This window comes from Salvelinus fontinalis, chromosome 12, assembly GCF_029448725.1.
Source record: "Salvelinus fontinalis isolate EN_2023a chromosome 12, ASM2944872v1, whole genome shotgun sequence".
Classification (NCBI taxonomy): Eukaryota; Metazoa; Chordata; class Actinopteri; order Salmoniformes; family Salmonidae; genus Salvelinus; species Salvelinus fontinalis.
Window position 1 is genome coordinate 28,804,766 of NC_074676.1, and position 15,940 is coordinate 28,820,705.

The 15,940-nt window shown below is 50.2% G+C and overlaps 1 protein-coding gene across 2 annotated transcripts in view; it reads left to right on the top strand.

The window, feature by feature from the left end:
• The window catches only part of LOC129867104 (breast cancer anti-estrogen resistance protein 1-like), a 106,424-nt gene that overhangs the window by 72,095 nt on the left and 18,389 nt on the right, over nt 1-15,940 (top strand). For both annotated transcript variants that reach the window (XM_055940280.1, XM_055940281.1), the window contains exon 2: nt 6,777-7,388. In XM_055940280.1, coding sequence (XP_055796255.1) covers nt 6,777-7,388 — 612 coding nt within the window. The remainder of the gene's footprint in view (nt 1-6,776; nt 7,389-15,940) is intronic.

Consider the following 15,940-nt stretch of genomic DNA (forward strand, 5'->3'; position numbering starts at 1 on the left):
ACTCCTCAATTAGTGTCAGCTGCTTGCTGTTGTACTGTGCTTTTTTGGTTCTGAGTGTATGTTTATAGAGTTTTAAAGTCTCACAGTAATGAAGGCGTAATTCACCATTATTTAGTTCTCTGTGCTTTTGGTTTGACAGTGTTCTAAGTTTTTTCCTTATAATTTTACAATCTGCATCAAACCAGTTGTCATCTGTGGTCTTTTTTGTTTTGTTTTTTGTCAATTTCAGTTGTGCTTCTTTTGCCATTTGCCTGAATATATAGTTGATGTTTTTTACTGCTAGATTGATGCCCTCTTTACTGTGAGTGAATGTGATATCCAGAAAGTTATCTAAGAGTGTTTGGATATTTTGGTTCCAGGTTGCTTTCTGGTATTCTTCTGTGCTGTTTTGGGCCCATCTGTATGAATGTCTGATGTTGTACAGCTTACTGGGCTGTGAATGTGTGGTTGTTTCCATGTCTGTTCTTTTGAGGAACAACGTAATTTGGCTGTGATCAGACAGAGGTAATAGTGGCTTGACAGTGAATGAGCTGAGAGAGAAGGGGTCAATGTCTCTCTCTCTCTCTTTCTCTCTCGTTTCACCTCTTTCTCGTTTCGTCTCTTTCTTCTCCACTCTTTCTTCTGTTGAGTGATAATAAAGTTTGACGTCAGACTTTGTTTGCTCCCGGCTGTAGGGGTGAAGGCTTTGACCTTCCATTACCATGGTAATGACCACAATGGTGAAGTCTTAGCATAGTGACTGAGCTATGCTGAGTTTAGAAAACTGCTGAACCCCAGTGGCTCACTGTGGCCATTGTCAGGTTTCTACCCCAAACAAAGGAAATAAAGCACAGCACAGCGCCAGTAGGTTAGTATGGCCACCTAAACAACATTGTTGTTGGAACCACCGATTCAAATGAGCACTCCCCTTTTTCTCCCCAATTTCATGATATCCAATTGGTAGTTAGTCTTATTCCATCGAGGTGAAGTTCGAGAGCCATGCTTCCTTCAAAGCACGACCCTGCCAAGCTTGCTTAACCCGGAAGCGAGCCACATCAATGTGTCGGAGGAAACACTGTACAGCTGGCTACCGAAGTCAGTTTACCAGTTGCCCGGCCCGCCACGAGCACAATGGGACAAGGAAATCCCTGTCGGTCAAACCCTCCCCTAACCCGGACGATGCTGGGCCAATTGTGCACCGCCTCATGGGTCTCCTGGTCACGGCCGGCTGTGACATAGCATGGGATCGAAGTAGTAATCTATAATCTTAGAGGTTAAAGGTGAACTATGCAGAAATCACTTTGCCATTTCCTGGTTGCTAAAATTCCAATAGTTTGCCTAATTTCAGTTTATATGACAAAACAAGCAAGTATAGTGTAGAGAATAATTGTTTCATCTAAACCACTGTTAAATATATTTTCCATAACCAACAATATTTTCTTTTCAGCTGTTTTGATGTTGGTGTACAAAACCGAAAGTAAAAGATGCAAAAACGAAACTTACGAACGTGAAGCATAGAAATAGCGCGCGTAGAACATATCTACAGCTAATTAGACTTGCTTTCAATGAGAATGACAGATCTATAACTAACATTTCTATGTGAATTTGGTTAGGTCACCCAAAATACATATTGCAGATTTAATGATCAACCAGATTCACATTAGAGTTTACTTTAGTTTCTAGACAGAGATTTCTCTTCACCCTCAGCTGGGTGTGTCTAGGGAGGTGTGTACATCCATCGAATATGCCATTTAGACTAGGGAGAGAGACAAGCAGTCATCTAGTTATTGACTCATAACTAATCAGAACGGCACGTGAATCATTCTCTAAGCACTTCCTGTTTCTGTGGCCAGAGGGAGAAAAACAGGGAGAGATTTGTGGGTGACTTATACTGAGAGTTGGCAGGCAGGCCTTCAGCTAATGAAGGCAAAGTAAAAAAATTGTGATGAAATCAGTTCTCTCTGCCCACTCCCTCCCTCCAACAGGAAATTAACTTATGACGTAGAGCAGACAAAAGCATGGTCAAAGGAATGTCTTTCTTTGCTCTTTTTTTCTGAAGGGCCCCTCATTATTTCACTAGTCGTGTGTGTGTGTGTGTGTGTGTGTGTGTGTGTGTGTGTGTGTGTGTGTGTGTGTGTGTGTGTGTGTGTGTGTGCGTGTGCGTGTGCGTGCGTGCGTGCGTGAGCCTATGTGTCTGGTCAGCCCCTGCCTGGTCCGTGTGTGTTTGGCCTGCATGGTGAAATGGCAGACAGCTGCTGGCCACTCAGGCGCTATAGTGGGAGGCTGTGTGTGTGTGTCCAGAGCCTCCTCGGCCCTGACGGGTCGGGACGCAGAGTAGCTGTCCCTCTCCAAGGACAAGCAGGCTATTCATCAGAGGGCTGTGACTGGGAGATAGGCCCTGACTGTCCCTCCACTAGACCAACACACAGCACTGCATTCATCACCACCCCAATACACTCTAGTCAATCCCTGAATACACATCACGCAGACAGATCACAGCACAGCAGCCCTCACTCAGCACTGGGACAATTCTGATTCCTTACGTTGACTACATATAGGGAACATCTGAATGTACATTAACATTGCCATTACTGTCTGGGTATTGTAATAGCACAGTAATTGCACATGTCTATAATTGGCCATATCTGGCACACAGAGAGTTGGCAACCCAGGGTCTGTTCTGGCAGTGGAACAGGGAACCAGGAGTGTTCGTATCTCATCATGAGACTAGCAAGGTGCCGGAGTCAATGGAGTGTATCCATGGATGCCTAGGGAAACCAGGCTTCCCCAAATATTTGACCGATCTTTAAAAAAAAAAAATTATAACATCATTTATCTTTCTCTTTCCCGTCAATTCGCAAGTGGGTGAATCTCAATGGATAAATCATCAGAGTGAGGGAAACAGCACCCCTCTGTCTCAGTATGTATAGACCATGTATCTGATGCTGTCAGGAACAAAAGAGTATGACATGTTGCTGCTGTAGCATTTGATTGATTGATGCCATCAAGCATTTGGTCTCCCTTGATAAAAAATGATAAAATAATTAGCCAATCAGCATTGAGCTGAACTCAACTGTTGGTTGTCCTGGCGCAGCAAAACTCCTCTCAATGTAGACCAGTCTGAAATTGTCTTCACACCAATCAAATCACAGCCTAAGCGAAACATCATCATTGTCAGACAAACGTGTCTGTTGATTTGATGTTCTGCTGTAGCTAGCTTGCTAAATCGTCCCTTTCCTAAGCCATGGATGGAGAAGTGGATTTGGACTTGTGGTTTTGACTTAATTCTCTGTACAGGCAATGCTTATGACGGCGATTCTGATCTAACCATAAATTAATATATTGTGCCACTGGCCTGAGACGACTAAAGTTCAATATGTAGCCTAGTAGGCTCACATTAACTAGCTAGCTAACTTAGCTGGTTCATTTTTCCCATACCAGGAAGTTAGGGTTAAAAACTAAAACTAAAAGTGTACTTTATGACAGAGTCATAAGACCATTTTACCAACATGAAAGAGAGGAGGATGGCATTGGTGTTCAACTAGTCTATAAGTAGGGTGAGTCAACTTCATTTTATTATATATTATACCTGCACGCGCACGCAAACACACATACAGAAATCAGTACCATGGACAGCCACATACACTCCTGTTCAAAAATTTATGGTCACTTCAAAATGTCCTTGTTTTTGAAAGAAAAGCACATGTTTTGTCCATTAAAATAACAGCAAATTGATCAGAAATACAGTGTAGACATTGTTAATGTTGTAAATAACTATTGTAGCTGGAAACGGCTGACTTGTAATGGAATATCTACATAGGCGTACAGAGGCCCATTATCAGCAACCATCACTACTGTGTTCAATGGCACGTTGCGTTAGCTAATCCAAGTTTGTCATTTTAAAAGGCTAATTGATCATTATAAAACCCTTTTGCAATTATGTTAGCACAGCTGAAAACTGTTGTTCTGATTAAAGAAGCAATAAAACTGGCCTTTAGACTAGTTGTGTATCTGGAGCTTCAGCATTTGTGGGTTCGATTACAGGCTCAAAAGGGCCAGAAACAAAGAACTTTATTCGGAAAACTCATCAGTCTATTCTAGTTCTGAGAAATGAAGGCTATTCCATGCGAGAAGTTTCCAAGAAACTGAAGCTCTCGTACAAAGCTGTGTACTACTCCCTTCACAGAACAGCGCAAACTGTCTCTAACCAGAATAGAAAAAGGAGTGGGAGGCCCCGGTGCACAACTGAGCAAGAGGACAAGTACATTGGAGTGTCTAGTTTGAGAAACAGACGCCTCACAAGTCCTCAACTGGCAGCTTCATTAAAAAGTACCCGCAAAACACCAGTCTCAACATCAACAGTGAAGAGGCGACTCCGGGATGCTGGCCTTCTAGGCAGAGTTGCAAAAGCCATATCTCAGACTGGCCAATAAAAATAAAAGATTAAGATGGGCAAAAGAACACAGACACTGGACAGAGGAAGATTGGAAAAAAGTGTTATGGACAGACTAATCTAAGTTTGAGGTGTTCAGATCACAAAGAAGAACATTTGTGAGACGCAGAAAAAATGAAAAGATGCTGGAGAAGTGCTTGACGCCATCTGTCAAGCATGCTGGAGGCAATGTGATGGTCTGGGGGTGCTTTGGTGGTGGTAAAGTGGGAGATTTGTACAGGGTAAAAGGGATCTTGAAGAAGGAAGGATATCACTCCATTTTGCAACGCCATGCCATACCCTGTGGACGGCGCTTAATTGGAGCCAATTTCCTCCTACAACAAGACAATGACCCAAAGCACAGCTCCAAACTATGCAAGAACTATTTAGGGAAGAAGCAGTCAACTGGTATTCTGTCTATAATGGAGTGGCCAGCACAGTCACCTGATCTTAACCCTATTGAGCGGTTGCGGGAGCAGCTTGACCGTATGGTATGTAAAAAATCAAGCCAATCCAACTAGTAGGAGGTGCTTCAGGAAAATGGGGTGAAATCTCTTCAGATTACCTGTAACAAATTGACAACTAGAATGCCAAAGGTCTACAAGGCTGTAATTGCTGCAAATGGAGGCCTCTTTGACGAATGCAAAGTTTTAAGGACACACTTATTATTTCAATTAAAAATCATTATGTATAACCATGTCAACGTCTTGACTATATTTCCTATTCATTTGGCAACTCATTTCATGTAAAACAAGGTCATATCTAAGCAACCTTGATTGGACTAACTGTTTTTTTGTATCTTTGATTGTTTTCAGTGTATTAAACTAAGCATATATAGCCTTGTTGAATTGATGATGTTTAAGTTGAAGTGGTTCTGGAATAGCGGAGGCAGGGCTCCTGTTGTCTTTGTGCTGACTTGCTGTAACTCTGTGGTTCTAAATCAGTAGTTGTTTAGTAAAATGTCAAACATTAACTATCTTGACCATGCTGCAGGTCATAACTGTTTGTTAGGTGTAATATTTGCTTCGTGGACTTCAACGGACAGACGTTGCTCTCCGGTTTTGTGATGAAACAAACATATGTGTAGTTGACTTTATTCTGCTACTCTGTGACTGTTGTCTGTTTGTTGTCTCAGCCTTATTGTATATCACGCTGGTGTATGAATGAACGGGTTATAGAGAAAACAATGCAATTATTACAACATAGGTTGTAATATGGCTTTTTTACTGGCTTGGCTTCCTCAGTGGTTTTACCCACACACCGCTACTGGCCGTGGTGGGGGTAGTACATTTTTTATCTGGCTGTGATTCAGGTAGCACAAAGAATATGGGAAATATATATTATTTATTTATGGTGTGTGTGCATGCGTGCGTGCAATTATGTGTGCGTGTGCATGTGTGTATGTCTGTGTACCTGTAATAGGGAGAACGACAGAGATAGTCAGGTCAGGATGCGTTATAATGGGTTTTAGACGGGGGAACCTCTGCTGACCGTATTAATAACCACACTGTGAACAGACAGACACTATCTCCACCGCATGGAACCCTGTCCCCACACCCTGTCAGGCTGGTCACAAACATCCTCATCCCAGTGATAGTCCATCTGGGCTGGGGAGGGAGATAGCCATGGGCAGGAGGGTGGGAGACAGAGCTGTAGCTCTCTCGGTCGTAAATTATCAGCCCTGTGCCCTGTGTGGCATTGCTCTTGGATAGAGGCCTGGGTGCTGAATAGACAGATAAACTAGGCCCCTCTGATATAGGCAACATGGACTCTCCCTCTCTCTCTTAATAAACACACATATGGACTAAGGTGGACAACGCGAAGCCAGGCAATAAATCAGGAAGTGGAGGCGCCTCACAATTAACCAATCAGACGTAGCTAATTTAGCGACCTGTGGTCTAGTGAAGGGGGGCACTTGGAGGAGATATATATATATATATAGCCCTATGCCAGACTTGCCTTACCACTCTGTACTAGGGGAGGGAGAGGAAGAGGTACCGGTCAGGGGGGCGCTCCAAATATTGGTTTAGTTTCAAAGCATCCCATAGTGAGTGGGTGGCTGTGTTTGCTCCTGGCAGGCAGATGCAGCCTGTGTTGTGTGCTGTTAGGTGTCAGCTGTGTTTTATAGTTATTTAACTGTCCTGGAAGGTCTTGAGTCTGGTCTATGGAGTCAGCCTGCCCTGGCACTAGGGAATTTGACAGTCTAACATTATGGAAGTAAATGTTGTTTCTCACTGAAGGGCACTACAACCCAATATAACATCTGGAACTTTGTTCAACAAACTCTGGGAATCTAATCAATTAAAGACAACACAGCTTGTCTGTAAAGGAATAATGAACTAACCCTCTTTCCTTTCTTATGCAGAACGTTCTGGCCAAGTCCCTGTACGACAATGTGGCTGAGTCCCCAGACGAGCTGTCCTTCCGGAAAGGTGACATCATGACGGTACTGGAGCGGGACACCCAGGGTCTGGATGGCTGGTGGCTCTGCTCTCTGCATGGACGCCAGGGCATCGTCCCTGGCAACCGCCTCAAGATCCTGGTGGGCATGTACGACAAGGCTGGGCAGCAGCAGTCTCCACTCCCCCATGCCTCCCAACCTGGCCCTGCCCAGAGCCCGAGCCAGCTGGCCTTCCCCCCACAGAGTGCCTACTGCAAGCCCTCCCCCTCCTCCCAGTACACAGCCATGCACCCTGCCTTCTCCAACCCTGGGCCTGTCCCCGCCCTACCTGACAGCATCTACATGATGCCCCCCAACCATGGCAAGCCTTCCCCTTCAAGCCTGTACCAGATACCCATGGGCCCCCAAGCCCCACCCAAGGCCCCCATGCTCTCCCAGAAGCAGTTCCACGCTCCTGTTCAGGACATCTATCAGGTGCCTCCCTCAGCAGGAGGGCCTGGTCCTGGGCAGGATATCTACCAGGTTCCCCCCTCCATAGAGAAGAGGAGCTGGGACTCCTCCAAACCTCTAGGAAAGGTAAGTTTGTTTTGAAATGTATTGCACATTACACAACAAACACATTCCTCTAATCTTAAATATAGACTTGTTAGACATTTAGGTCCACAATAGCTAGTTTAGGCTCTCATTGTCATCTGACCTCATCCTGGTTGTGATATGTTTGGTATCGTGTTATTGTTTCTCCCTCATGTCCTCTGTCTGTTGTTCTCACTCTCAACAACAGCTCAAGGCTCCATGTCATTTTCAAAGCCGCAGGGATGACAGAAAAGAAAACAGAGGATAGAAAGATAAAAGAAAAGCCAAAAGAGAGAGGGGAGATGAGGAGAGCGAGACATATATTGGAATAAATAATGTTTTTTTAAATAATTCAGGGATCTATCTGCTGGGGTTGGGTGAGTAAGCATTTTGCTCTGTTAGGCAGCAGCAGCAACAGGCAGCAGGCTGGAAGGGGGGGTAACAGTACCAGCCAGTGCGGTAACAGTAACAGTACAGTTTGTTGTGGCTGGTATTCTCCAGGGAGTGCCGCCCAGGCCTGCCTTAGAGCACTGAGCCATGTGTGAGAGCAGCGCTGGGAAGTGAAGTGTGATGATGATGATGGAGGAGTGATTGGGCGGCAGCAGCAAGGTGCACCTGGTCCCTACAGGAGGGGGCGTATCACATGAGATGTCTCACCGTCTTAAGTCCCCACAGACTGTACGATTTTAGGTGTATTATGCAACGATTTTGCCGTCTCAGACAAAATTTCCACTTCATGGGGCAAATCCTTAGGTCATAAACGATTGTTGGACGTCTTGGCTCGTTCAATGTGACAGGGTCTCGGTCTGCCGAAAAGGTACCGCTACGTTCAGTCGTAGGCTCCGACGAATGCTTAGCCTTTATCGTGTAGTATGGCTGGTGTTACGAGCCGATCCCGTTGACTGACCAATACGAACAAGGCCGGCACTTGAGTATGTACATAGAATACGATTATTGTGAATAGTCAGACTAATATAATAGTTTGATTAATGCTTTGCAAAAATAAACATTTCACTGGTAATCCTGTTTACATGACGAACAAAATCACCAATCAAAATAAACGTTCTACCACAGCGACCATGTTATTTTGGGGAAGCCAGTGATTATTATTATTATTATATATATATATTTTACCTTTATTTTAATAGGGAAGACATAGTGTTACCTAGGTCTCTTTTTCAAATGTGCCCAATTGATTCTGAGTTTGTATGTAAAAACTATTGATATCAATATTTTAATTTGGGAACATCGCACAGTGTGATGTTTTTTTAATTGCAAAATACTGAATGTAACGTATGGTAGGTCTGCAGGTCGGCCTTTGACCTGGCTGCTGCTGTCATAGAAAGGGAATTAGAACACAGATACAGTATCTCTGTGGCCGCTCCTCTCACCCCACAGCAGGTCTGTCTGTCTAAGAGGCATGACCACAGGGCTTTGTCCTTCACAGAGGGGGCTAGAGATGGGCCTCTGCATGGTTGATATCTGCCTCTCAATAAGGCCAGCTATCTGTCAGATACAAAAGTACAGACGCTCACAAAGAGAAGGTACAGAGAGTTAAACAGTAGTATCTGGCAAAACAAACATTGCCTTTGTGTTCCCTTGCTGTGAGTGTGTTAAACCTATGACTTATCCCCAATTATGTATGGGTGCAACTTGAAAACAATCTGAAAACGAGAGGAGAATACCAACTGTAGAAAGAGGGAGTGATTTGAAGACAAAACAAACACACGTGACATTTGGATTGAGGCGACATGAGGGACATAAGAGAAAGGCCAGGGCTCACAGAGAAACAGTGGACGGGGTCGATGAGGAGCTCCTGCCCAGTGATAAGACAGAGGACTCCAACAGAGTTCACACTCCAGCCCAGAGCAGAGTGTTTCCAAATGTTGGCTGATTCTAGAGTGCTGCCTCAGTCCGGTAGAACTGTCATATAGTGTATGTCATCCCAACAGCAGGCAGTACAGGAAGTAGAGAGGGAGGAGAAGAAGTACTACTAGTAGGGAGTAATACAAGTGTCACGTTCCTGACCTATTTCTGTTAGTTTGTTGTATGTGTTAGTTGGTCAGGACGTGAGTTTGGGTGGGCATTCTATGTTGTCTGTTTCTATGTTGGTTTAGGGTTGCCTGGTATGGCTCTTAATTAGAGGCAGGTGTTTGGCGTTCCTCTAATTGAGAGTCATATTTAGGTAGGTTGTTTCACAGTGTTCGGTGGGGTGGTTGTCTCCTGTGTCAGTGTTTGTCGCACCATACGGGACTGTTCGGTTTGTTTTTGTACATCGTCATTTTGTGTAGTCTATTTTCCCTGTTCGTGCGTTCTTCGTGTTTAATGTAAGTTCGTCGTCCAGGTCTGTCTACTCCGTTTGTTGTTTTGTTAGTTATAGTGAAGTTCGTGTTTTTTCGTCTTGTCTTTAAATAAATTATGTGTTCACAACCCGCTGCGCCTTGGTTCCATCACTACTCCTCCTTTTCGGTTGAAGAGGAGGAGGACTACCGTTACAACAAGTGAAAATCCTGTACTGTGTTTTTTTTGTATCTAACCACAGTCCCACAGTAAAACATAATAAATATGAAGAGAGTTGCTCTGGTAGGATCTGAAATGCCTAACATGATGGTCAAGTGGTAGAGATTGTTGTCAAAGTAATTCCCTCTTAACGCTGTGTTGTGCAGGTTATTTTATGCACATATTTACCTTGAATTAATGACCTGTATTGTTAGTACTTGTCCTTGTACCCGAGGTGAACCCCTCCATTCCGCCCCCCTTGGACACACAGACACAGACACACACACACAGACACACACACACACACATACAAAGCTCTCACATACACACTGGGATGAAGACTAATTAGGGAGTGAGGGAAAACACCGGCATTGTCTCAGCATCCTCTGCTGCTCAACTGGAGGAGGTAGAGACTAGTACAAAGACAGTTACACTTGGCAAACATCTGATAAGCAGGAAGACAACACAGCTTGTCTGTAAATGTAAAGGAATAACACACACTCAGAATCTCACTCTAGACCCATGTCACTAGTGTTAGATTGTTATGCTGCTATCTTGATTTTGTGTGCTGACCACCTCAGCCTTTTCCTTAGATGAACCGGCAACAGTTGAGCAGGTTGGAGGGGTGAGGAGGTTGGTAAAATACCCAGTTGGTACGACGAGCCTTCCCCAGACTGGCACCTTTGAAAGTGAGCAGGGGGGTGCCCTGATCCCAGTCAGCTGTGCCAGCCAAGCCTGGTCTGGGCCTGGGGACAGGGGATGGGAGATGGGGGCAGGGTTGCGGAAGGCCAAGCAGCAGCAGCAGCTGGAACAACTGTGATTGGTTAGCAGGCCTTACATCAAAGAGGATGTCTTTTGAAGGGGTGTGGTCCTGGCACACTCCTTCAAGGGCCTGGAATTCTCTCCCTCCTTCCCTCGTCAGCCCCCCTGTCCTTGTCCTCTCCATTCGCTCAGCCCCCCCCTGTCCATGTCCTCTCAATTCACTCAGCACCCCTGTCGTCGTCCTCTCCATTCGCTCAGCCCCCCCCTGTCCTCGTCCTCTTCATTCGCTCAGCCCCCCCCTGTCCTCGTCCTCTCCATTTGCTCAGCACCCCTGTCCTCGTCGTCTCCATTCGCTCAGCTCCTCCCTGTCCTCGTCCTCTTCATTCGCTCAGCCCCCCCCCTGTCCTCGTCGTCTCCATTCGCTCAGCCCCCCCTGTCCTCGTCCTCTCCATTCGCTCAGCCCCCCCCCCCCCTGTCCTCGTCCTCTCCATTTGCTCAGCCCCCCCCTGTCCTCGTCCTCTCCATTCGCTCAGCCCTCCCCCCCTGTCCTCGTCCTCTCCATTCGCTCAGCCCCCCCCTGTCCTCGTCCTCTCCATTCGCTCAGCCCCCCCCCCCTGTCCTCGTCCTCTCCATTCGCTCAGCCCCCCCCCCCCCTGTCCTCGTCCTCTCCATTCGCTCAGCCCCCCCCCCTGTCCTCGTCCTCTCCATTCGCTCAGCCCCCCCCTGTCCTCGTCCTCTTCATTCGCTCAGCCTCCCCCCCTGTCCTCGTCCTCTTCATTCGCTCAGCCCCCCCTGTCCTCGTCCTCTCCATTCGCTCAGCCGCCCCCCTGTCCTCGTCCTCTCCATTCGCTCAGCCCCCCCCTGTCCTCGTCCTCTCCATTCGCTCAGCCCCCCCTGTCCTCGTCCTCTCCATTCGCTCAGCCCCCCCCCTGTCCTCGTCCTCTCCATTCGCTCAGCCCCCCCCCCCCTGTCCTCGTCCTCTCCATTCGCTCAGCCCCCCCCCCCTGTCCTCGTCCTCTCCATTCGCTCAGCCCCCCCCCCCCTGTCCTCGTCCTCTTCATTCGCTCAGCCTCCCCCCCTGTCCTCGTCCTCTTCATTCGCTCAGCCCCCCCCTGTCCTCGTCCTCTCCATTCGCTCAGCCGCCCCCCTGTCCTCGTCCTCTCCATTCGCTCAGCCCCCCCCCCCTGTCCTCGTCCTCTCCATTCGCTCAGGCCCCCCCCTGTCCTCGTCCTCTCCATTCGCTCAGCCCCCCCCCCCTGTCCATGTCCTCTCAATTCACTCAGCACCCCTGTCGTCGTCCTCTCCATTCGCTCAGCCCCCCCCCTGTCCTCGTCCTCTCCATTTGCTCAGCACCCCTGTCCTCGTCGTCTCCATTCGCTCAGCCCCTCCCTGTCCTCGTCGTCTCCATTCGCTCAGCCCCCCCCCCTGTCCTCGTCGTCTCCATTCGCTCAGCCCCCCCCCTGTCCTCGTCCTCTCCATTCGCTCAGCCCCCCCCCCCTGTCCTCGTCCTCTCCATTTGCTCAGCCCCCCCCCCTGTCCTCGTCCTCTCCATTCGCTCAGCCCCCCCCCCCCCTGTCCTCGTCCTCTCCATTCGCTCAGCCCCCCCCTGTCCTCGTCCTCTCCATTCGCTCAGCCCCCCCCCTGTCCTCGTCCTCTCCATTCGCTCAGCCCCCCCCCCCCCCTGTCCTCGTCCTCTCCATTCGCTCAGCCCCCCCTCCCCTGTCCTCGTCCTCTCCATTCGCTCAGCCCCCCCCTGTCCTCGTCCTCTCCATTCACTCAGCCCTCCCCCCCTGTCCTCGTCCTCTCCATTCGCTCAGCCCCCCCCTGTCCTCGTCCTCTCCATTCACTCAGCCCTCCCCCCCTGTCCTCGTCCTCTCCATTCGCTCAGCCCCCCCCTGTCCTCGTCCTCTCCATTCGCTCAGCCCCCCCCCCCCTGTCCTCGTCCTCTCCATTCGCTCAGCCCCCCCCCTGTCCTCGTCCTCTCCATTCGCTCAGCCCCCTCCTGTCCTCGTCCTCTTCATTCGCTCAGCCTCCCCCCCTGTCCTCGTCCTCTTCATTCGCTCAGCCCCCCCCTGTCCTCGTCCTCTCCATTCGCTCAGCCGCCCCCCTGTCCTCGTCCTCTCCATTCGCTCAGCCCCCCCCCCCGTCCTCGTCCTCTCCATTCGCTCAGCCCCCCCCCCCGTCCTCGTCCTCTCCATTCGCTCAGCCCCCCCCCCCCCCTGTCCTCGTCCTCTCCATTCGCTCAGCCCCCCCCTCTGTCCTCGTCCTCTCCATTCGCTCAGCCCCCCCCCCTGTCCTCGTCCTCTCCATTCGCTCAGCCCCCCCCCCCCCCCTGTCCTCGTCCTCTCCATTCGCTCAGCCCCCCCCCCCTGTCCTCGTCCTCTCCATTCGCTCAGCCCCCCCCTGTCCTCGTCCTCTTCATTCGCTCAGCCCCCCCCCCCCCCTGTCCTCATCCTCTCCATTCGCTCAGCCCCCCCCCCCCCCTGTCCTCGTCCTCTTCATTCGCTCAGCCCCCCCCTGTCCTCGTCCTCTTCATTCGCTCAGCCCCCCCCCCCCCCCTGTCCTCGTCCTCTCCATTCGCTCAGCCCCCCCCCCCCTGTCCTCGTCCTCTCCATTCGCTCAGCCCCCCCCCCTGTCCTCGTCCTCTCCATTCGCTCAGCCCCCCCCCCCTGTCCTCGTCCTCTCCATTCGCTCAGCCCCCCCCCTGTCCTCGTCCTCTCCATTCGCTCAGCCCCCCCCCCCCCCCTGTCCTCGTCCTCTCCATTCCCTCAGCCCCCCCCCCTGTCCTCGTCCTCTCCATTCGCTCAGCCCCCCCCTGTCCTCGTCCTCTTCATTCGCTCAGCCCCCACCCTGTCCTCGTCCTCTCCATTCGCTCAGCCCCCCCCCCCCCTGTCCTCGTCCTCTTCATTCGCTCAGCCCCCCCCTGTCCTCGTCCTCTTCATTCGCTCAGCCCCCCCCCCCCCTGTCCTCGTCCTCTCCATTCGCTCAGCCCCCCCCCCCTGTCCTCGTCCTCTCCATTCGCTCAGCCCCCCCCCCCCCTGTCCTCGTCCTCTCCATTCGCTCAGCCCTCCCCCCCTGTCCTCATCCTCTCCATTCGCTCAGCCCCCCCCCTGTCCTCGTCCTCTCCATTCGCTCAGCCCCCCCCTGTCCTCGTCCTCTCCATTCGCTCAGCCCCCCCCCCCCCCCCCCCCCCTGTCCTCGTCCTCTCCATTCGCTCAGCCCCCCCCCTGTCCTCGTCCTCTCCATTCGCTCAGCCGCCCCCTGTCCTCGTCCTCTCCATTCGCTCAGCCCCCCCCCTGTCCTCGTCCTCTCCATTCGCTCAGCCCCCCCCTGTCCTCGTCCTCTCCATTCGCTCAGCCCCCCCCCTGTCCTCATCCTCTCCATTCGCTCAGCCCCCCCCCCCCCCCCCCCCTGTCCTCGTCCTCTTCATTCGCTCAGCCCCCCCCCCTGTCCTCGTCCTCTCCATTCGCTCAGCCCCCCCCCCCTGTCCTCGTCCTCTCCATTCGCTCAGTCAACACTCTCGGACCGACTCAGTGTTTTTTAGTTTTCTACCTAATCCATTTATGCTGCATTGGTATGCCACGTAGCCGCCCAAAAACAACCCCCACCTCTCCTTCAAACCACAGCAACTGCTTAGCCCAGCCAGAGAAACAAACAAGTAAACAATTCACCGCTGTCTATCTGTCCTCTTCTCATCTGAAAGAGAAGACAGAACCTGAGTGGCCTCAGTAAACACCCAGCTGTGTTAGAGCTGAAAACACCACTGTACTCTGTGTCTCTGAAACCCAATGAATCAGAAAGGATATATTTCATCCAGACTCTTTGCTATCGCCCTCAGTACCTTTAGCAGGGTTGCTGTAAGAGGTCATGACCTGGCTCCTGTATGTCTATAGGAGAATTCACTGATTTCCTCATATGTGCTAAATGCTAAGCTGATAGGGGCTTGAGAGTTGCACCACTCAGACATTGAATGACAGACTCCACTGGGACTGGAGCTACCACGTGATCTTTTACAACCTTCTCTCCTGCTACTGTCTTAGAAATTATTTAAAAGTACAGTGTATGTCTGTGACTGACATGTTCATAGCAGAACTCAATGCTACTGTGTGAGGCTGACGGTTGGTGGAGAGGTGGAGTTGAAGAGCGGCCTGTTTGAGCCTGGGCTCCTTTGATTAGGGCCATCGAGGTAGATCCAAGCCTCCTTATCACCTGCAGCCTCTAATGAGCCTGTGTGCAGGTGAGAGACGCTGTGATAAGGAGCCTGGCAGCCGGAGGCTAACAGCACAAGCTGCTATGGGACTCAGCTCCTCTCCTCCCCTTTGCACTGCACCTGTGGAAAAAGGTGGGAGATTGAGATTCTATTGGTGGTTTTGTGGGCTGCCGTGGGCTGCCTGCTCTGAAAGTAAATGTGTAATCTCATGAGTGTTTAAAGAGACCTGGCGGGCGCTCTCTTGAAATGTAGGGAGGAGAAGGGGGGAGGCTTATCTGCAGGAGCAGGCGGGCTTTTTGGGGGAGGGTTTGTCGTGGATGGAGGGAGGGAGTGAGGCATCAGGGGAGAGAGAATGAAGGTGTGTGTGACCTGCTGAAGAAATGGCTGCGTGCTGTTGCCTATTTAGCACATAAATATACTAGATACACGTGTGTTTGTGTGCTCGCTTGTGATGGATGATGTGAGGAGAGGGAATGTGGGCAGGGAACAGAGAGAGATGGATGGATGTACACGCCGAGGAGTCACTCTCCCGCAGGCTAGAGCAACAGTCTAAAAGCAGTGCAGCTGCCGGTCCGAAGATGAGAAATGAGCTCATCCATAGAGATGAGATGGCTGCTGTGTGTTCCTGTTAGTGCCTCGCAGGCTTGTACTTTTGTGGCCTTCTTTATCTGTAACCACACATTCCTGTGTGCACTACCTCTCTCTGTGCCTCACTCCCACACGGCCCCTGTAGCTGTACCTCATCTAGTCTCAGCCTGGGAGCCAGAGGAGCTCTTCTGTGCTCTGCCACACACCCCAGCCATGCACTATCACACTACCACTTATTTATTTCTTCACTCCCCTTCTATATGTCTCGTCCCACACTCTCCCTCCCATTCTCTGTCTATGTAAGCAGAGAAGTCCTTCTCCTAATGAAGAAAGCGCCTCTGTCTGATTGTGTTAATGTAGGCAGTACTCTGCAGCCCTCTGGGGTTCGTGTCTCAGTAGCACTGAGATTAAAAGAGTGTCTCCCGCATTGTGTGCTTCTCTAAAAGGTCCTCTGATTCAGCCCACATCACTGTACTGCCCGAGCAGTGGGGGGGGG